Source organism: Vipera ursinii (assembly GCF_947247035.1).
Source record: "Vipera ursinii genome assembly, chromosome: 1".
NCBI lineage: Eukaryota > Metazoa > Chordata > Lepidosauria > Squamata > Viperidae > Vipera > Vipera ursinii.
Window position 1 is genome coordinate 109684780 of NC_139512.1, and position 23400 is coordinate 109708179.

General features: G+C 39.8%; 1 protein-coding gene across 2 annotated transcripts in view; it reads right to left on the reverse strand.

The window, feature by feature from the left end:
* Positions 1-21880, reverse strand: part of PHRF1 (PHD and ring finger domains 1) — a 35821-nt gene extending 13941 nt beyond the window's left edge. Inside the window, exons 1-12 of one of the 2 annotated variants that reach the window (XM_083371643.1) lie at positions 21768-21880; positions 18423-18537; positions 14799-14912; positions 13994-14217; positions 13057-13140; positions 11876-11997; positions 10540-10640; positions 10001-10167; positions 8658-8787; positions 7224-7348; positions 6845-7032; positions 5131-5253 (exon numbers count right to left, since the gene is read on the reverse strand). In XM_083371643.1, the coding sequence (XP_083227769.1) occupies positions 5131-5253; positions 6845-7032; positions 7224-7348; positions 8658-8787; positions 10001-10167; positions 10540-10640; positions 11876-11997; positions 13057-13140; positions 13994-14217; positions 14799-14912; positions 18423-18513 (1469 nt within the window). In that variant the 5' untranslated portion in view covers positions 18514-18537; positions 21768-21880. Of the gene's footprint in view, positions 1-5130; positions 5254-6844; positions 7033-7223; positions 7349-8657; positions 8788-10000; positions 10174-10539; positions 10641-11875; positions 11998-13056; positions 13141-13993; positions 14218-14798; positions 14913-18422; positions 18538-21767 lie in introns of both variants that reach the window. The other variant, XM_083371642.1, reaches the window with a different exon arrangement.
* Positions 21881-23400: the final 1520 nt, after the last annotated feature.

Consider the following 23400-nt stretch of genomic DNA (forward strand, 5'->3'; position numbering starts at 1 on the left):
TGACTATTTCTTGAAAATGCAGGAATAATGAAAGACAACTGTGTAAATACATCACGAGTTGATGCTAGATAGGCAATCACTTTGAACAAGTGACATCTAAAACTATCCAGGTAGGTCTTGCTTACTGACCACGTTTAGCAACCACTCAAAGCTATCAACAGCACTGAAAATGTAATTTTATGACCAATCTTTGCATTTATGGCCATCACAGCATTCCAGAGGTCACATGGTTGGCATTTGAGTGCTTTGTAGGTACGCATTTATGACCACTGTAGTGTCCGCAGTCATGTGATCACCATGTGTGTGCTTAGCAACTGGGGTGGCAACAAGCAAAGTGAATGGAGAAAGCAAGATTGCAAGTCATTGTTGTGTGTTGTCTTGCTTAACAACCGCATGCGATTTGCTTAACAACCCCAATGGAAGTGAGTTCATGAGTCCATCATGGTCACGTGATGTTTTGCTTAGCCACCATGGTGCTTAGCAAGGGCTACTAGTTTCAACTGTGGTCGCTAACTGAGGTCACTACCTGTATTTCTATTTTTTTAAAAAAAAAAATACCCTGCATCCAAGAACTTAATTCTGAAGGACAGCTTACAAATTTATATGTAAACCGGAAAAAAACATATGTTCTGCTAAAGTTCAACACATATTTTGAAAAACAAAACAAAAGCCAATGAATTGCTCCCATGTTGGAATGTCATTATGGCATTCCTACTGGTGCCATTTTGGTTTCACCTTACCTGCAGAAACTCACCTTCAACTTGCCTTCCTTGGAGGTTAACATTTGGCTGCATTCCTGCTCTTTAGTAGATTCTCCTCTAAATCTCAGTGAGCTTTGGCCCTCTGGCTCTAGAGGAGACATCTCAGTGTACTCGGCTTACAGGATGGCTCCTAATAAAAAGGAAGCAGAAAGCTCCCTAAACTTTAAAGCACATTTATTAATAGTAATAGTATTTTACAGGCATGGATCCACAGGACATAAACTTCTTTTTATTTTATAATTCTTGGGGAGAGGAGCAGGAATCCAGCCAAATGACCCTCTTCAAATCCTAAACATGGGAACTATTTCTATTTCTTGACTAATTTACTAGTCAAAACTTTAGGATTCTTTCTCTTTCTCACCTTCTACTACTTGTTTCTTAGGATAGTAATATGGGGTGGGGGGGAAGAGGAGACTGAAAAGAAGACCAGGTACAATAAATAATACCAAGTAATTTTTTTAAAAAGAAAAAATGGCATATTCAGCATCACTGAAGAACTGTAAATTAACTACTTTTCCTGAAGTGTTGAAGGAAAAAAGAGCCACATATCACGTATCACAAAGCTCTTCCTCAAATATGTCTTCTAAATATTCCTGATATGGAAAACTGACTTCACTGACTCCCATATTGACTGTGGACAGGAAAGAATAGTAAGCATGATTGCTTCTCATTAGATCTAGTTTGCTTCTATCGGAGTTCCCATAAATATCATCGTAATATCCAAACTCTCTCTTCAAAGCTGGTTGGCAGAGAGCAGCCCTTGCCAATGTGGCGTCTTCAACTGCAACCATGCTGGCTTGGATTTTGGACACAAACGTAATTACATTGAAAAAAACTTCCAAGAATGGCTTGGAACCACAAATTCTGGCATTGCTGGATGACTTACAACTCCCACTTTTATCTTCCTAACCAAAAGTGAAAGATTTCATGTAGGGTAGAAAAGATCCAGAGTCTGAATTCTTCGCTTTGAGCCTTCAAGATCTACGATGCCACTTCTCTTACTGCTATATTCTCACATTCTTCCTTAAAATCCAGTTTTCTACAATTGATTTGACACAATCAATCTCCACTGTAGCTACGTTTAAGCAATTCATAAATTAACTTTAAGACGATATTGATACATTTCACATTTAAAAAATGATCAGGTACTTCCTCTGATTAGCCCGTGACTTTTATCTCCCTGTAAGTCAGTTGTAAGCTCTTTTAAAGCAGGGACCTGTTTTCTCTTTTTCTAAGAAGAACCAAAGACATAGTTGGTACCAGATCTAATAAATAAATAACATTTTTTGGCCGGTGATATAAAACTGTCTCACTCATTCCTCCAAAACTTAAAGTAGCCCCCCTTTTGCCCTTTCCCTTCATACCCCTAAGTAATCGTCCTGTTTGGCCAAATCCCCAATCCCTGACTTAGTCTCCAACTGCAAAAGAACACCCCAGAGCCAACATTCCTTCTCATATGCCTGTTAAAGGAACATGGTCACTATTTAAAATGAAGTAAATAAGTAAATAAATAAGTTCAAGAAATTAAAAGACGCTTGCTCCTTGGGAGGAAAGTCATGGCAAATCTAGACAGCACACTAAAAAGCAGAGACATCACCCTGTCAACAAAAGTGCGTATAGTCAAGGCTATGGTCTTCCCAGTTGCAATGTATGGCAGTGAAAGTTGGACCATAAGAAAGGCTGAGCGCCAAAGAATTGAAGCCTTTGCACTATGGTGCTGGAGAAGACTCCTGCGAGTTCCTTGGACTGCAAGGCGATCAAACCAGTCAGTCCTAGAGGAGATCAACCCTGACTGCTCTTTAGAAGGCCAGATCCTGAAGCTAAAACTCAAATACTTTGGCCACCAAATGAGAAGGAAGGACTCTCTGGAGAAGAGCCTAATGCTGGGAAAGATTGAGGGCAATAGAAGAAGGGGACGACAGAGAATGAAGTGGCTGGATGGAGTCACTGAAGCAGTAGGCGTGAGCTTAAATGGACTCCAGAAGATGGCAGAGGACAGGAAGGCCTGGAGGAACGTTGTCCATAGGGTCGCGATGGGTCGGACACGACTTCGCAGCTAACAACAACAAATAAGTTGCATCCTACAAACTCATCACTTAGAAGCAGTTACTCTAAAGATCTATTAGATAACTCAGGAGCTCGTGACTGGCAGTGCTACTGTTTTATATTACAGATTGCTTAACTTTTGCATTTCTTATACCATGCTGGTATCTAACCCTGGCCTAAATAAGCAAACATTAAAAAAAAGGGAAATGTTAATAAATATAGGTAGCCATAGACGTACAACCGTTCATTTAGTGAGCATACAAAGTTACAACAGCACTGGAAAAAGTGACTTATGGCTGTTTTTAACACAACCTTTGAAGCATCCCCAGGGTCATGTGATCAAAATTCAGACCCTTGGCAACTGGCATGTATTTATGACAGTTGCAGTTTCTGCAGTCATGTGATCAGCTTTTGCGACTTTCTGACTTAACAACCATGTCACTAACTAATAACTGCAGTGATTCATTTAACAACAGTGGCAAGAAAGATCACAGAGTGGGGCAAAACTCACTTAACAAGTGCCTTGCTTCACAATGGAAATTTTGGGGTCAATTATGGTTGTAGGTTGAGGACTACCTGCATGCAGGAGAAGTATGCTTACACAAGAACAAAAACATTTCTTTTACATTTTCTATTATAAATTAAGAACCAAAAATACTTATAGTGGAATGCAGTTTAAATTCAATTTAAAGTAGAACTGAGAGAAAGAGACATATATACTAGCAATGGGTTGCTTGAAGATGGTTTGTTAAACAACCCATGCTTTGTTTCCCCAGTATACGGAGTCAAAAACAATGGCTTATAAACAAGATTCACGCATCACACAAAGCTACCTTCTGGCTGAGTTGATTCCTCTAAAACAGAAATCTACTTTCTGTGGTCTATAAATCTGGTTTGTAACATTTCTTCCATCCCCATACCTCCTTCCCACTCCCACACATCAAAAAAAAGTCAGAACTGTGTATCAAAAAAAGGAATAGGACTTTGCCTTTGCCTTCCTCAGCTTTCTCCATCAAAGTGATGACAATGTCCTCCAGAAGTACACACTGTACTTTTTTATGTACAACAGAAAAATATCTCCTGCATTTTTAGGACACATTCCCCAAGCTGCAAACAGAATTGTCTCCCTCTGGCCATCAATTGTTTTGTATTGTTTTGTGTACGTATAAGATTTTCTATAGAAGAATACCATTTCTTAAACTACATTTATTTCAACTACCATACCTTCCATATATTGAAAAAACTATTAAATGTTTTCATATTCCCACAAAAACAGAATCAACTAGTATGAAGTTAGTATATATGTATATATGTATCTAAACATTAACCATACATTAACATTGACAATGATCACCAAGGCACACACTGAATATTTTCATTTTGTTAAATTCAATTTTAGTGCAGACATGTTAAGCTTTTTTTTTAAAAAAGACAGAATTGTGAAACAGCATTTCTCAACTAATTCTAAAGCCATGCATGCATGTACAAAATAAAGTCAAAAAGATCAACTTTGGCTACTCTGTCAGGAAATTCACTTTTTAATTAAATATTTTTTATTTTCAGTATTTTAAAAAATACTTTTAATTAAATATTCTGAGTTTACTACACGTATTTTTCATTCACATTGTGTCCCATCTTTCATTCAGGCATGTATAGTGCTTTCTCCTATTTTTCCCCCCAACACAACACGATTTGTGTGATCAGTTAAGACTGAAGGAGAATGACTGGCCCAAAGTTACCCAATGAGCTTCTGTAACTGAGGGTGGACTAGATCCTGGGTTTCCTTTCTCTTACTCAACACTTCAATCATTACATCACACTGGCTTTTCCCAATATTCTTTGAAGTATGTGTTTTTTAACTGAAGATCTTATGAAGAGAAAAGTTTACAACGGGATCCTAAAGTCTTTATGTCAAACAGGCTTTTATCCTGGAACACAAGCTGCTATCAAGAAGCACAATGTATGCAACTGTGAGAGATATTAGTATTGCACTACTTCTTCATTACTTTCTCCTTGATGCAGAATTCAGTGTAAATGTTCCTTTTGTAATATTAGCTAGGTGTGTCAATTCTTTCTTTATACTGTGTGTTTTTTTCAGCAGAAGAAAAATGGAAAGAAATCATCCATATCTTATCCAAAGACCATTAACCATCAAGACTGTCAAGGTACATGTTCTGTTTATATTACTAACACTGGAGGGAAGGGCAGCTTTTCGACATGGCATGCAGAGAAACCGTAAGAGATCCCCAGGCAGAAGAAAACTTTGTCAGAAAGCTCAAGCGAGTACTTTATACAAGAAAGCATCTTCTCTGACTAGTCTTACCCTGGGAGCCCAACAGCCACTGGCCTAGCAACAGGGCGATGCGATCTAAGTGCCGACTGGGAAAGAACTCTTCTTTTGGTGCTCACCGGTGAGGCTGAATTAGCGACAGGAAGCTCTTCATTGCTAAAAGAGAGAAAAACTCAAACAATCACTGAAAAATGTCCAATCACAGTTCAGCTGTGCCTATTATTATTATTATTATTATTATTATTATTATTATTATTATTATTATTATTATTATTATTATTATTATTGGTTCCACAGTCAGACCCAATTTTACAATTTTTTAAAATCAAATTCATTAATTGAATCAAATGGGTTGTTAAATGAACAAAGAACTGACTTACTATTTCCTCCAATTTGTTAATTGATCATTACCATGTTAACTGAACTGAGAGGCTTTCCCACCGGCCACCCATCAGCTGTTTCCGGTGCAGCCAGCTCAGGAACTAAATTGCCTCCAAGCAGGGCTTGCTGTCATTGCAGTCACAATTTTTTTTTTAAAAAAAACCTGCTGCAAGTCAGCTCAAGCGTCTTCAGCTGCCCAGGGGGGGAGGGGTGCAGTTGCTTTTTTTAAAAAAACCACTTGCCACTAATTAGCTTAAGAGTCTCCAGCCAGGAACTCAGAGGGAGATGGGGGAGGGATTTGCAGAGCTCTCGGCTTGCAACAGTAACAAAGATGGAAGGGACCTTGAGGTCATCTAACCTACTGCTCTCTCACAACAGAGTATTTCTGATAAATGCCTATCCAGTCTCTTCTTAAAAACTTTCAGTAATAAGGCACCCACAACTTTTGGAAGCAATTTAAATGTAAAACCTACAAACTACAGTAATATACACTAATCTCCAAAATAAAAGCAAGAAAACACAAAGTTATAGAATGCTTTGTGTAGATCCTGGCTAGCATTTCTACAAGCAGTTTCAAGGCAAATGCAAACAAACTTTATTTTTGCAAAGTACTGTAGCTACAAACACAATAGTTTGCAAAGTACAGTATTTAAAAAGCAGAGCAGTTCGAACAAACAGTTTGCAAGCACTAGAGAGTAACAACAACAACAACAAAAACTACAGAAGCAATTCAATCACTCCAGTCCAGGCAGCAGCAGATCCTCCACCAGCACCGAAAAACAAAACAAAAAACTGGCCTTGGCTACAAAAATCGCCGGTTCTTATTTGGCCATGTGACCAGGGATCAAAAACAAAAAAACCCCTGCCGGCTCGTAACGGCCCATACAAGTCACAAAGTTAAAAATGGCCGCCACTGCAGCAGTGACTGAATCCAAGTCACATGGTTACAGAGGCCTCTTTTTTGGTCACAGTTTTGAATTTCTAATTTAAGTACCCTTTCTGAATAAATGCATTTTTATGAAAACTCGCTAAATGAACATTTGTACCCGGGGGATTACCTGTACTTCAGGGAAACTCGCTGCTCACTCCAGCAGTTTGATTCTGAATGGCTCAAGGTTGACTCAGCCTTCTACCCTCCCGAGGTCGGTAAAATGAGGACCCAGATTGTTGGGGGCAATATGCCGACTCCGTAAACTGCTTAGGGAAGGCTGTAAAGCACTGTGAAGTGGTATATAAGTCTAAGTGCTATTGCTACTGCTACACTCAGATGTCATGCTAGAATTTGGGCAACCTTGATTGTTCTTTAAAGAGAGATGGTTTCTGGTTTCTTTAAACATTCTCTTCTTCCCGGTTATCTTATGCTTACCTGTTGTACGGATCTAGTTCAAAGGGATCCCCAAAGACAGAGAGGGAGGCAGCTCCAATATCAGCTCTCATAAGCCCAAGCGATGGTTCTATCGGCTTGCAAATGGAAGGGAATGAAGTACCGTGGATAGGCTTGCCAAGATGAAGAGTTTTTGCTATACGAGAACGAGCTGTCACCTCGGCCTTCATCTGGATAGGATAGCAAGTGAACTAAGCTAAAAATGTCCAGTTGACTTTAAGAGGCAAAACAGAAAATACACAATAGAAGCCACCAACATCCTCTAAAAATTATCATGGAATTGAAAAAAAAATCCAATAAAACATGCCACTTGATTAGCCGATTATATTTCTGCACTCCTGAAAAGAGCATGGGAAAATACCTGGGTTTTTTTCCCCTTTCTCCTCTTTGTCCGATGCTTGCGTCTTTTAATCCACGTTCCAGTGCCTTTTTTCCCAGCAGATGATTTTGTTCGATATTTTTTACTGGCGGCTTTTCTTCTCCTGCCTGCATTAAGCAAAATACAAAGATTTTAGAATTAAGTAACCACAAATAGGAGATGCCTGGTGTACCTCCATGCTTAAAATAATACACAACAACTAGATGCCAACTTAAATTTAAATAGCCTTACGCTTTAATGTAGGATAAACGGAAATTACAGTAAAGAGATTGTGCTTTGTTGGCGCTCTTATTACTTTGCACCATCCTAGTCGGCAATTTTAAGATAGATTTTCTGCGATATTTGCATGAACGAGAAAACGTCAAGGTCCCCAGCCCCACCTCACCCCGCCTCCCATGGCTCTCTTCTTTATCCACCAGTTAAATTATGATGCAAAACAAAGAACTCAACTCCAGCATTTGGTTTTATTTTCAGGAATGCTTCACAGTCTCTTTTAGAAAAGAAAAATGGGAGGTGACTGCTGTGCGCTTTTTAGCTTAAAAATGTGCCAATTTCCTCAGAGAGGAGAGAAATATAAGTTGGAGCTAGAGGGAATGGTAGGGACTATTACCCTCATCAGTTACACAGTGTTCTAATAAGACACGTGCTTTGTAAACAGCCACATCTCTATAGCATCCCTGCTGACCCAGGACCTGTTCTTAACATTCCCAAAACTATTTGCCCAAAACTATTAGGGGGTTTGAGATATTGATCATCTGAGTGAATTGACCAATTTTACTGACTGCATAATGCAAAATATTAGCTCATGCCACATTTCACATATCTGCCAAGCAGCGCAAGTTCCACGCTCCTTATACATCTGCGACCTACATTAATCTCTAATTGAATGATTTTTCTCATCAAAGGCAATCCTATGCATTAATATAGGGATGCACAGATTTCATGAGGTCTACGGCCATATATGTATGCTTATCAAAAGCTTCTGTATACAGGAACTGCTTTATTCTTTTCTGAGAGCTACAGTCATCAATTTAACGGAAAGTCTGTTGCTCACATGCATTTTTCAGCTGTAAAATTTTGGAAGAACATTTTTCTACCTATTCTGCCAGCCTTAAGCCATTTGCTATTTCCCCCCAAAAAAGAACGTTTTATGAGAATGTTCCTTTTTGTCTCCTGTTTGTTCACATCTGCATTATTAAATGGAAGTTTTTGAACTTACACCGGGGAAACACATTGTAGAATGAAAACATTACATAAATAATGAAGTCTACCGGGAGGGCATTTGAGTTTAAGGGCAAAGAGATCTGAGTTCAATCAGAACTGTACTGGCATGATGGATGGACAAGTCAGGCACGTTCCTCCATGACAAGCTTCCCTAGAAAATGTGACTAAAGTCCATCGTTGTGATTGAATTACCTCCTTTTCGTTTTTTTCTGGTTGTGGTCCGAGGAGTTAATGGTCTCTGATAGACAGCTGTACTCAGACCCGCTGCAACTGCCTCAATTGTTTCATCAAGAAAGGAAGACATAAGGTAGCTTGGTACATGCTAAAATCAAGATAAATGTTTATGATTACTGGTTGAAGCTAACTAATGCTAAACTCATAAATCTTACTTGAAAAGATGTGAGAGAAAGCCTTTCCCCTCTAACTTTTCTCCCAAATTATGTCATCTCTTTCGTACCAGCAGCTGTTTCCCTCTCAATTACTCAGTCCTTCAGTCCAGGAAGCCATAAATTTGTCTCTACCATAAATTCTTGGTAAAGCAAATAAATCAATGTATCCCATCATTCCATGAGGAAACACAAGTGAACGTAATGTCCACACAGTGATTATGCTTGTGTGAAGACTATCTATCTTGACCTTCTGCATTTATCTGCAGGAACAAGATATAAGCCCAAGACAAACAATCTCTTTCTACAATTTAACCAAAGTTACCTTTGATGTATTTTTGTCAATAGGTCATTTTAAAATATTGTGGGTTTGACTGCATCATTAATTTTAGAAGTAAAGCAGCTCTGCACTTATGTAGTACTGCATGCATTTAGAGAGGGGGGGGAGGGGAGAGATATACTTCTCAATTTACAACTATTCACATTTACAGCTGTTTGTATTATTCTGCAGTCGTGAGACCACAATTTATGGTGTTTTTTGCTGGTAACTGGTGTTCACTCCTGGCTTACAGAAAAAAAATGCTGCAGACAACAGATTCATTTAACATAAAAAAGGTCGTAAAATCAGGCATAATTATGTGGTGACCTGCAGAATGATCAGCACAACAAGCTCAATTACAACTTCTTGTTGAGGATCTGTATCTGCCTACACACATTTAAATGAAATTATATATTTAGAAATATATTTATATATTGAATGTCTGCTGTGACACAAAGTAAAGTGACCTTAGTCCTGCAAATTTATAGCAGGCCTAGGAGCTTGAAGATTCTTATGAAATCTATCCCATTCTGAAAGTACTTTAGAATATAAGGACAGAAAGGTGGAAAAAATCAGTGGAATGATTTGCTATATAAATCTACAGAACCAGATGAGTACTGAACACCAACACTGTATTATTTTTTTATTAAACTTGTACTTAATTCATTAAGACCAAAGAACAGTTACCAGAAATCTTCACACTTTTGATTTACATACCATAAATGACTGCGAGTATGCATCCCATTCCTTTAATATGGACAGAGTGCTACGCTGTGTACACTTGGTCATTAACTGGAAAGCTGTCTGAAGTCCCTCAGATTAAACAATACCTGAATTCTCTGCGCAGTTGTTATCCTATTTCGGTTCACCGTTGCCCGCACACGCTCACTTTGGCGTGTTCTAGCAATAGCCCGTGTTCGGGCACTGGGGCGCAGTCGACTGGTGGTAGGGATTACATCAGCAATGAGTGAAGCAACCTCCTCTTCGCTCACCTGATCTGTTTCTTAAAAGAAGATCTGTGTCAGTTTTCAGCTACATTTCAACCATCACTTGAGCACCTTTCAAGAGACCAAGAGTTACATAGTTCACAAATGAGTTGCTATATAGGTATTTAGATTAACAATTTATGTTGCAATACAGTCAAACATTCACAAAACGTGCTTGTCCAAGCAACAACATAAGATTACTGAATTTTGCTGCCACAGTAATGGTACTAGATAGGATAAATCTTTTCACGTGATTCTTCATGCAACTATGCCTCTGTAAAATTACAGTAATGTTTAAATTAAATTACAGTGTTTTGTAATGGTAAAAAAAGTCCTATTTTCTGTCATTCACACTAAAAATATGTTATAAAGGAAATACTTGCCAGCCTCAGCAGGTGTAGCATTTGCAGGTGCACATGGTGGACAGAACCATTCATCTACAGGTACCTCGCTTAAAGGCGGATTAAGGCATTCCATGTGGTAACTAAAGAAAGAGTAACACAAGGGATTCTTTGTTGTTGTTGTTAGCTGCGAAGTCATATCCGACCCATCGCGACCCTATGGACAACGTTCCTCCAGGCCTTCCTGTCCTCTACCATCTGCTGGAGTCCATTTAAGCTCACGCCTACTGCGTCAGTGACTCCATCAGCCACCTCATTCTCTGTCGTCCCCTTCTTCTATTGCCCTCAATCTTTCCCAGCATTAGGCTCTTCTCCAGTGAGTCCTTCCTTCTCATTAGGTGGCCAAAGTATTTGAGTTTCAGCTTCAGGATCTGGTCTTCTAAAGAGCAGTCAGGGTTGATCTCCTCTAGGACTGACCGGTTTGATCACCTTGCAGTCAAGGGACTCGCAGGAGTCTTCTCCAGCACCATAGTGCAAAGGCCTCAATTCTTTGGCGCTCAGCCTTTCTTATGGTCCAACTTTCACTGCCATACATTACAAAAGGGATTCTTACAAGATTGTAAAAGTAGAAGAGAACACCCTGCCCTTTTGCCTATTATGCAGACTAATCCTTCACACAGAGAGTGATGTGCACGCACAATTTCCTATTCTAACCACATCGAGACATTCATTGATATGGAATTAACAAAATATTCAAGAGCTAACAAAATACCAAAAAAAAAATCTAGAAACCGGTAAAAGTGTATCTTCCAATTAAAATTATCATTTATTTAAATTGTAACACATTTATAAGGCCTGTTAACTAGGGGCGTGCTAAGGAGAAAGATAAAATATATTTTGAAATTCTCTGTAGAAGGGGACCTCTTTAGATATTCACAACCTGTAACTGCAGAGTAAGACAAGAAAGCTTGTCTTACTCTGTGGCCTCGCCCTGTCCATCTATGAGCAACCCATCTTTGTCAAAAGATCTAATAGAAAAAGTATAATTGTATGCAAGTTAAGCACAAAAGTGCTGGGTGATCAGAAGTCACAATTCAAGTGTGAAGCTTATAACCAGATTCACCTGAAAGCAATTACATTTCTGCTGCAAGGTTTCCAGTTACTTTGTGATATAGCAAAGTATCCTTGTCACTCTTCAAACATACAAATTAGGATTGATTGGAAAAATCTAAAGGAGACCTATGGTCAGGTATGTCAGCAAAAATGCGATATTGTCTATATTAAAAACAAACTAACACCCTTCAATGGTATCCTATCTCAAGAAGCATTTGACAAATGTAACAATCAAGAATGATTTTTAAAGGCAAGGACTCTTTACCCTGCATCACATCCATCACAAAGAAGCAAGCGATCTTCTCTGTCACTTCGACCACATACTTCACAAAAGGTGGGATCTTCCTCCAGACCATCTTCCTGAGATTTTGTATTCTCAACAGGAATCTAAAGAAAACATTTAAAGAAATTTTGCATTGTTTGTAGCAAACCAAGTACACCTCCTGTAGCCACAACTCATCTATGCTTAATTCTGTCCAAGCATGAGCTTTTTTCTGTGTTCTTTCATCATGATGTCAGATTTAAGGAGTGGTATCACCACATTATAAAGTTACTCTCATTCCATTTTATATGGATTTTTTCTTCAAGAGTTCCCAAAGGGAAACATTAAAAAAATTCAACCTAAAACATTTTCAGTTTAAATGTCAGAGTTTCCAAATTTTACTTCTGTGTTCTTCCTACATAATCTTACTTGTTTGTTTTCTATTTCATGAATGGGTAAATGGAAGTAAATTAAACAAGGAGCAGTAAGATATTTATTGTATATATATTTCAAAAGAATTTCAAAATCAATACTGTAAGAACTTCATGTATATTTCAAAAGAACATTTTCACCTCAGAAAAAAAACCCCATTAAACTTTACTCTGAGGCAAAGCCATTTTATTTAACAGGAACTATGCTCAAGAATGCATAGGTTCGTGGCTAGTTGCAAACAACACTAAACTGCTATCACTACAATAATATAGCAGTACATACCAATTCATCTGTTAAATTCATAGTTAAGTGCAAATCTCTTTCACTATTACCTTTTATGCAGCGTGATTTAGCATTATCTCCTTTCCCATCTGATTAATAATGCTTTATTGATATTTCTGCTGCAGTACAAGCCACAATGTTCTTCACTAGAACAATTTTCTCCCATGAGAAAGCAAGAGCAATGAAAGCATGAGAAAGCATGTGCAAAATGTGCATGCATAATACCCTCTATTCACAAAAACCCTTGCAGATGTTCATGTGAATAGCACATGCAAATGGGGAAAAATAGTTCATAAAACTAGAAAATCATGCATTCAAAAACTGTATTATTTTCAGAAAGATTAAATCCAGAAAAAGCACAGTGAACTATGAGTTGATTACACATAAAGCAGATATGAAAAGCACTGATTATGTTTTGCAATACATACATACTCTGATTTTTGCTATTTTTAAGAAAACGAAATACCTACTTTCTTCAAAATTTCTCCATCAAAACGCACACGAACACAAATAGATTTAAAAATGATCCGATCCACTGGACAAGAGTTGGCATTCTGCAAAAAAAAAAAGGGGGGGGGGAGGGAGGAAAAGAGAGTTTACTAGTTTCAAAAGCATCTCCATTTTTAAAGAAATTAAACATTCATAGTTGTTCAACAGGTTAAGTTCTTACTGATTGTAGCTGAGGACCTGTCTTAAAACCCTGATACTCTCTATTTTCATAGCTTAATAAGTCTGAACTGAAATAATTTTATACACATTGTCAACATTTGTTTCATTGCTACAAGCCTTGGCTTTATATTTCTCAATTCTAAGTAGTAAACCAGGGGTACCCAACCCCTGGCCCACTACCAGGCTGTGACCTGTTTGCAAACAGGCCACGTGAGTAGTGGGCCGGTGCACATGCATGCTTAGCTCAATTTGCGCAAGTGGTGGGGCAGCACCCACACACAGATCGACTTGTGTGAGCGGCAGGCAGAGCTCAAACACATGCATGTGTAGCTCAACTTGCACAAGTCAAGCTATATGCCCATGCACACCAGCCCGCTGCTTGCGCAAGTTGAGCTGCGCATGAGCACATGTGTGCCAGCCCGCCACTTGCACAGCCTGGTTCCCCTTTCCCCCCCCCCCCCGCTCAGCTGCCAAGCCGCAAGGGTTGGGGACTGCTACACTAAACTATTTTAAGAGCAGACGGCAATTATTCATTGTAAGAACTGAAAAAGAACAATAATTAAAATAACTAGGTTCACATATATACATATTAGCTTTCTGGGGGAAGTTTAGATCTTTAATAATTATTTGCTGTCAATCAAATATGACCTGTAAAAGCATACATTATGAAACAGTCACAATGCTCACAAAATAGGATCAGCTCTCTAGCATAATTTTATCAATTAAATGATTTCTTACTTTAGACCATTCAACTATACAATCCAAGCAGAAATAATGGGCACAATTCTCAGGTGTTCCAACTGCCTGATCTCTGAATGTATTGAGACATATTGGGCAGTTTTCGGCATCCTCATCAGAAGAAGAATTAATTCCTCCATTAAATTGAGGCTTTGTTTGAATAGAATATGCTGGTTGCTCTGAAGTCATTTCCATGTCGTCTTCGGCCTCTTCCTCTTCGGTATCTTAGGAAAGAAACAAAAGACAATACTCTCATATACACGTATCCCAAACCTGTTCTGGAACGCTGGAAAATTGTTTTATCTGGGAACGTGAGAGAGTAGCTTATCCAATAGTTGAAAACTATCTGTGTAATCCTGGATACGGATTTGTTAGCTATTTCCATTGTCATGGGTGACCAAGACTTACTAGCAAGATATGCACAAATCAAGTATAATTGAATCTGGAATAGCATTTATATCTTCCCCCAAATCCTGACTGCCAGTAACAAAGATGAGGGCCAAGATATCAAACTCTCATTGTATGTGACAAAGACATCTCTCTATTTTTTTGTGTGTTGTGCGCGCGCGTGTGCGTGCATGTGTATTCCATGCGTGGATGGCAGCCTGAAATACTATGAATGGCTAGCAAGCAACCAAAACAATTATAAGAGCAATGCGCTTCTCTTTAGTTCAATTATTATAGTGGTTTGATGCAAATTAGGCAAGTTAGCAACACCTCTCACCTAAAGTAGCTTTAAAAATAGCTCATTTATTGAACGTAAACCTTCTTTAGTTAATATTAATGAAAGACTTGTTATAATCACCTTCTAGATCTTCAACTTCACTTTCTTCATTCTCTTCATCTCCATCTTCCTCAGTATCACCTTCCTCCTCACTTCCTGTCTCATCAGAGTCTCCGCTATTTCCATCACTGCTTTCTTTTGAAAAACAGAGTAGAGAAAATTGAGGAAATATATTATCAATTAGAATGTAAAGTAGTAAATAAGACATTTCAGAAGGACGTGTACTACTGTCTCTATTTTTGATCAGATACACGAATGTTCTTTGTAAGAAAAATCATTGCACCTGCAATATTGAGAATATCCAAAACATGACAATGTGAAGGCTCTCCGATGAGATGGGACTAATAAAAGATGCAAGTATTGAGGAATGGGATGTGCATGGGTTCAATGTAGCAAAGATTAGAAATCTTTATTCTAAAGCTTTGTAAGTTAAAATTCTCCATTTGAGCTTCCTCCAGATTTCATCCAAGCCTGGCATGCATGCAGACAATTAGCAGGGGTATCCATTACGTGTTTTTTCCAAGAAGACTGGTATCTGTCTCACAGACCTATCTGAACAAGTTGATTCTCCTTCTCAATTTTTTTTATGCCAATCCTTCAACAAGCAGAGTTGTAATCAAGCTTTGACTGAATTCTACTTGGAGAAGGGTGTTAGCAACCAAATGGAGAATCTGAAGTAAGGGTCTCAGAAATTAAGAATGTACAGCTCTTCTAAGGCCCTTGTAAATGCAACACTGTGCGCCATATAACAAAACACTTAGCACTCTGAGTTCAAAAAGGGTAATTGCTTCAGGCACATAGTTGTTACCCTTGTGGGCCGAGTATCGAAGGATTGCATTAGTGCTGATTGGGATCGTGGAAAAAAAGCTTGAAGAGGGAAGCTTCCTGGGAAAATGACCGGAAACAGATGGCAAGACATTTGAAAGCTTTGATCTACTCAGGTTGATCATTATTGATCTTTCAGATAGCTTGGTGAATACAAGGACCTTAGTTTTCACACGGTTGATTGCTAGCATTTCAGATTGCAGCAGGGTGCTATGAGGCTATGTTGCAGCAGCCTTACTTGGGAAACAGACAAGGTTGCAGCAGCATAGGCATACAGCAGAATGGAGATTGGTTTACTGGTCAGAGAAGAGGGGTCAAGTTTGATTTTAAGTAAGGGCTGGAACAAAATCAATAATGCATAAATTAAATAATAGAGGGGCCAGGATACATCCTTGTTTACTCCCTCAGAAGTTGGAATAGGGTTGGTCTGTTCTCCTTTTGAGTACTGGACCTGCACTGTAGTCCATTCATGGAAGATCATAATTGGTTGCAGGAGACACTGGTCAATGGAGGAGGCTGCTATTTGTGCCACAACCGTTCGCAAGGGAATGGAAAAAATGCCTCTTTCAGATCAATGAAAGTAACATAGAGAGCCCCTCCAGGAAGGTTAATACACTTTGCAGAGATGTGGTGCAGAGAAACACATTGATCTGCAATAGAAAAACTTTATCCAGAACTGACTTGCTGCAACTGCTAAGATTCTTTTTTTTGACCAGTAAATCAGCAAGCTTATAAAAAAGATACTTAGGATATAATTTGCTAATCATACATAGTAAGCTGACAGGATGGTGGTTAGATTGGTTTTGTTGTCCTTTTTGTATGCTATTATAATTAATCTATCAAGAGACAGTTTGGTGTAATGGTTAAGGCACGAGGCTAGAAAGGGAAAGACTGTGAGTTCTAAACATGCCTTTGGCACAAAGCCAGCTGGGTGACCTTGGGCCAGTCACTTTCAGCCCTAGGAAGGAGGCAATGGCAAATCCTTTGTGAAAACCTTGCCAAGTACTACAGGGATTTATCCAGGTAGTCTCTGAGAACTGGTCATGATTGAACAGACAAAAGTAAAAGAATGTGTCCATTCTCTGGCGATCTGCAGAAAGATGTTAATGTTAGTGAACAGAGAGGGTCAAAACAGTAGCCCACCAATTAGGGTTTTGTTTCAGCATTTCTGGGAGAATCAAGACCCTTCCAGTAATTATACCACTTTTAAGATGGACAAGTAAGATCATTTCTTCTGGTTTGGAGGTGGGATGCCAAGTTAGGAGGGCGCTAAAAATTATTGGATGTATATCATAATTTCTGGCTATGGTCTGGAATTGCGCACAATCGTGAGCATCCCACCACTCACATGATATTAGATTATACATTCCAATCTTGGACTTGTTGAGATAGAACAAGGGAGCAGAACAGGTTATCATTTTTAAGATTGAGTGAATTGGTCTGTCCCATTTTGTCAATTAACCTACCAGTTTCTACTTACCCAGAACCTTATATTTCTGTTTCTGGGAATATTTTTTTCCCCACGGAGTGGGATCATTACTATCCATAGTGGCTAGCCATCAAATGTAATTTCTCAGTTTTAAAGATTCAGCTTATGGAGACTCAAAGGGACAACTCACTTTCTGGGAAGGGAAAGGAGCCAGCATGCTTGATATGTTAATCATTAGCAATCTGAACACTTGCCACATAAACTTTGCAGTCATCACGTACCACTACAAGGTGTTTTTTTTAATCCTTTCTTTAAAAGTTAAAAACGACCCTAAATGACTCAGAAACTTCAACCGAGACATTTTTCTGATCCAAGCAGTCACATAAGCTACAAAATTAAGGTCTGTACTGAATTCATGCATTCATTCGGAGATTTTGAGCTGAAACAAGTTACAATTGAACTAAGTGTAACGCGTACCACTTTTGATAAATTTCCAAGGTATTATTAGATTAATGCAGAAATGCATCTCTTTGCCAATGCAAAGAAGCCACGCTAAATTCCCCTGGCTCCAGCTTGACAAAGAATGCATTCATGCCAAAACATTAAATACTTAATCCATAAAACTGCTATGGTCTAGAGCAGGGGTGTCAAACTGGCGGCCAGCGGGCTAGATGCACCATGCCAAAACCGTGCTCTCCCCATTGCCGGGAATGGAAAAAAAGTCACCATACGTCCCGCCACGCCACGTTGCGAGTTTGACACCCCTGGTCTAGAGTAAAGGAACAGGCAGGAGTCCTACAGTATGAATTTCATAGTGTAAATTACTCCTTGTACTCTTAAACATTTACAAGACCCCATATAAAAAACTTTCCACGGTCCCAGAAAATGTCAGTCTGATATAAAGAAATGGAGAAGAACCCTTTTTCTTTGATTGCTGCATTCCTTTGTGGGTAAACTAAATGATGTCCACAAGCAAGTTCAAAGATATGGGTGGATGGAACCAGTTAAGCATGAGCAGAACTACAACTTTCTCTCACCTAGCAGGATACCAGAAGAGAGAAAGCTTGCTCTCGCCATAGGTCTGAATTGATCACTTAACAAAGGGCTTTGAAAACTAAAGCAAGAGTATCAGGCGCCTCATCCTAATGTAAAAACAAAAAAAAAGCAAAAAAACAGTCTCAGAATCTCAGGGGGTTTTTTCCTATAGGAATTCCTAGTTTCTTAATGCCACTCAAACATTAAACTGAATAGGAGTTAAAACCACGTCTATGTTTGAATGTTTACAACTATGGAGCCAAGGAATTATCAAAACCACTAGGAGATATGTTATTATACATACTAGCTTATTAAAGACCAGAAAGTTGGAATGCCGACTGACTAATTTCATTTACCTGCATCGCTAAAGAGCAGCGCATTTGTTCTTTTAACTTTGCCTACTGCAGCATTCTTGTTTATGAGTTCATCCTGGCTGTCTTCATCCATTGCGGGGCATTTGGAACTGGCTTCCTACAAGCAGAAAGAAATTATTTGTAAAATGGAAAATACCAAAACCCCTAAATACATTTTCTTTGACCCTATGAATTTTAATTTCAATATATACAAACATTTGATCAGAATATATTTCTGCAATACTTTCTAAACATGGTAAGAATGTCTCTGAATATACAAAATATGTATTTTCCTTTCTACCTATGAAGAGCCGGCCTAATGCTCTAACTTTTTAAAAAGGGACATAGTAACTTCTCTTTGGAGATGACTATAATGTACTATATTCCAACATACATATTTATGAAGAGAAAAAAGTTAAGGCTATACAATGTAAACTACACAAGAAAATTTGACTAAATCAAATGACACGGTAGGGCAATGGTTAGGGTGCTGAACTGAAGCCAGGGAGACCCATACGCTAGTCCAGAGGTTCCCAACCTCTGGGCCACAGCCCATTACCAGGCGGTGGCCTATTCAAAACCAGGCTGCATGAGTGGTGGGCTGGTGCGCGCACATGCAATTCAACCAGCATGTAGTGGACCAGCATGGACACGCACGCACCAGCCTACCACTTACACGGTCCGGTTCCCCTCTCCCACGCCACAGCCGGGCTGCCAATTCGCAAAGGTTAGGGTCCATTACTTTAGTCCAGGGGTGTCAAACTGCTGGCCCGCGGGCTGGACGCATCATCCGGAACCCGCACCCACCCCATTGCCGGCAATGGCAAAACCGTCTCGATACGTTGCGCGACGTCACATGACGTCGCGAGTTTGAGATGTCTGCTTTAGTCCATCCTCAGAAGCTCATTTGCTGCCTCTGGACACTTGTGAAGAAAAATATGAAGAATGATTGGTATGCCTGTTACCTTAAATGAAAGGCAGAATATAAATCCAGCAAATGTTATACACAATATTTTTCTTTATTTCTAATTTATTTAACAACATTTATAGCTATAAAAACTAAAATTAAAATGCATAGCTACTGAGGAAAGTATTTCATACAGCCAGGATCTGGGTCCCTTCTCACATTTGAGGTCCATGGACCAGACACATATTCTATTGAAAAAGTTCAAAATCAACAAAGAACAGACTTCAAGCATTCCAATTATATACATCAGGCATAGTTCTTCTAGTCCAACCTGTATCCTATGGATATGCATAACAGACTAAGATTATATAAGTGTCTTTAACAACAGAATTATCAGAGTCATGTTAACAATTTTATGGATTTTAGTTCAAAATATAGCGAAGAGGCGTATGAATCCAACAATAAGATTTTCTGTTTCAGTTCTACAGCTACATCTCCAAGTTATAATAGCCAAATTTTAAAAAATATGTTGAACAAAAATTTAAAATTGATCCTTTCTTCTCAGTTTTAATACACAACAGGTTTTGCATGACTTTACCAACTTTGTTGAAAAAAATACACACGCACACATATATATAATACATACACACATAGTAGTTTCTAACTACTGATTTGAAAAGCATACATTCATTTGTCCATATTAGATTAGATTCTTACATTATGCAGGAATCAGTTTAATGAAACATTGTTGGAAAAGATATGCATGCAAATACAATATTAGAATGCTGGAAAGATTTTAATCACCTGAAACTTCAAGTGATTAAAATTTTTGTATATGGTATGTGCAAGACAGTTAAAAATTAATAAAGTGTATGCTAAGAAACAGCATCCTGCAATCAATTCACCTAAACCTGTATTAATCAGGGGATATTTGTTGCTTATCTCTGTGTTCTCACTTATCTGGCAGTCCTATTGAACATAATGGGGATTATATGAGTGTATACACACACACACACAAGAATTTACTCACAATATACTTTCAGATAACTATATACTATGTGTTTTTGTATTTAGACTATGCAATATTTTAAAATTGATGCATCCTTGTTGATTAAATAGAATTTTAACATCGTCCTCTGACATACTTGCTTCCTGCTTCACTGGAAGCCTTAACGTCATTTCTGGTTTTGTCCTGACATACACAAACAGAAATCTTCCTATTTAAATCTTCAAAGAATTTCAGTCCAGATGCATATGTAATTATACTAAATCAGTTTGGTATATAGAACAGAAACATTTCCTCTGTTCTCTGTGTTGGTGCTAATCATTTAAAGCCCTGGATGGCTTGAGACCATTCAAGGGACATCTTTTTCCCCCAGGAGCTTTGCCTAGGCCAGGGGTAGGCAACCTTGGCTCTTTTATGACTCGTGGACTTCAGCTCCCAGAATTCCTGAGCCAGCATGGCTGGCTCAGGAATTCTGGGAGTTGAAGTCCACGAGTCATAAAAGAGCCACAGTTGCCTACCCCTGGCCTAGGCTTTCCAATCACCCTCAGAAACCCTCAAGCAATTGTCCCTGCCAAAGGCTTTTCCAAGAATAGATCAGCTTCAAGGCCTTCCCAGTCACACCGCCCTTCCCAGTAACATACTTTCCCTGTCCCAAACGGAGACATCTGGCATTCTCCAAGGCGTTTTTTACTAACCGCCTGCTACTTCTTTTCTCTACCATCTTTGTAAGCGGCCTTGGAGATTTACGAAGATAAACAGTTAAGCGCGCACGCTTGAAGCTCGACTTAAAGAGCAAAGCAATTCGCTCCCTCGTTTCAGCTCGGTCTTTTTTTAAAACAGAGTCCCGCCGCCTGAGTAGCCGAGCGAAAACCACGCAGAGCCCAAGCGTCGCGGCCACGTCAACGGAGTGCAAGACGAAAACATGGCCCAAGAGCAGGGGTAGGCAACCTCGGCTCTTTTATGACTCGTGGACTTCAACTCCCAGAATTCCTGAGCCAGCATAGCTGGCTCAGGAATTCTGGGAGTTGAAGTCCACGAGTCATAAAAGAGCCGAGGTTTCCTACCCCTGCCCAAGAGGAAACCGCGGAGAGAAAGGGGCCTTTCGCCCGAGCTCCAGGCTACAACCAGGCTCAGAAACACGGGTAGCCAATGCAATGCAACAACACGGAAAGGGATGTTCTCGCAGGACCCCGCAGATACCCCCCGATCAGCAGCTTCTTCCTGTGCCAGCAGCCGCAGACTGCAACGCCACAGGATCCTCGCCGGTTGTAGAGAGGACTCGATCGAAAGCGCCTCTGTACATAAGGGACCTTCCGGCCTCTTTTAATTTCGAGCTGCCTGGCCGCTTTCCATCCTGGGCAGCGGGAGGATCGCATCCGGGGGTGGGATGGGGGGCACTAATTCAACACTACCCGGACGGCTAACTTCCACTCACCTGCCAGGAGGCGAGCCCGCGGAATAATGTCGCCAAGCGGACGGAGAGCGGGCAGGGGCGTCCGTTACCGTTGGTACCGTTTGTAAACCAAGATCCCGGAAGGAACCGAAACGACGGGGATCTGGGCCTCCTGGAAGGCCAAGAACGCCTCCAATGCAGCACCGACCCGGAAGAGGATGGAATCTCTTCCGGATAACATTACTTAATCCGCCAGAGGCGAGGGAGAGACAGCATAGGAGTCTTCCATTCCTTTCGGGGGTGGAGAAGAGCGTTTTAAAGCAGGGGGGTCTTCAAACTTGGCCCTTTTATGACTTGTGGACTTCAACTCCCAGAATTCCTCAGCCAGCATGGCTGGCTGAGGAATTCTGGGAGTTGAAGTCCACAAGTCATAAAAGGGCCAAGTTTGAAGACCCCTGTTATTTAAAGCATAGCGCTCGCCCGAGGTTTTCGCTGGCGTGGATCATTGTTCCGGCTGCACCAATTCCGAAGGAAGATAGATTCGCGTTAAAGCTGCGCTTTCCAATCTGGTCCCGCCGCAGATGTTCAGGATACGATCTCAGCGTGAAGTTGGCTATAGAGCACGCACCCATAGGATCGCTGCCGTGGCGTTTACCGAGTTGCTTTATTCTCGACCTTCTCTGGTTTATTAACTTTTTACTGTAATCGGCAGCTGCTGTCAAGCAGGTCTTCAGCGATCTTTTTAACTGGAGGCATCCAGCTTTTTTTTTACCTTCTGATAGGGATAGCTGTGTTCAGTCTAAAAGGAAGCGCGATTTCTTTTCTGTGGACTTTGCACGTTGTTCGGAGCGTTTTATTTTGGTCCAGCTGCAAAGGCGAACACAGGTTCTGGTCCTTCGGACAGCCCGCTCTTGTGCATACATGTTCAAGAAATAAATCAGTGTGATGCTTACAGATCATTTAATTTGAGCAACACAATTTTCCCCGCAAAGATAGAAAGGTCGAAAACCCCTCTTATAAGTTACAAGAAAATAAAATCCTGTTAATGATTTGGATAGAAAGTTAAAACGTCCCGATTTTCAAATGAATATTAAGATTCATATATCATCTTGCATAGCCTATGATTTAACCATGGTTTATGAAATAAAATACAATTAGCTGGTTTAAATGCACTACCGTACGCTCTTATATCGGCTTGTATGAACCCAGTTCTTACAAAGCACGATTAATAAACTAATAGTCGAGTTCACACAGCAAACTCAGTCAAAAGCAAGCAAATTGCATGATGGTTTAGACAGGCGCGTATCTAGATGGGTTAACTGGAAAAGGGAAGACAACTCAGTCCAAACGCGCTGAGCTCAAGACAAGAGTATGGAGTTTCTTGGGATTCTTTGAAGCAGTTAAGTGAGGGACTATTTGTTCTGCTAAAAGCTAAAACACAACAGTTAAGTCTTAATTAACATTACTAGCTAATTAGTAGCACTGAGTCAAATAAAGTTGCCTTGTAAGATGCCACTGGATCTTCTCTTAGTTTAAGGGCTCCCTCTCGTCCGGTCCTGCGAACGTCTGAACGTTTTCCTCCAAAAGAAGAAACGAGCAAGCATTCCACCACAAGAGGTCTCTGCATTACCCCTCCCGTGACCCAACACGCTGCAGTCTGACAAGAGCGAGCCGT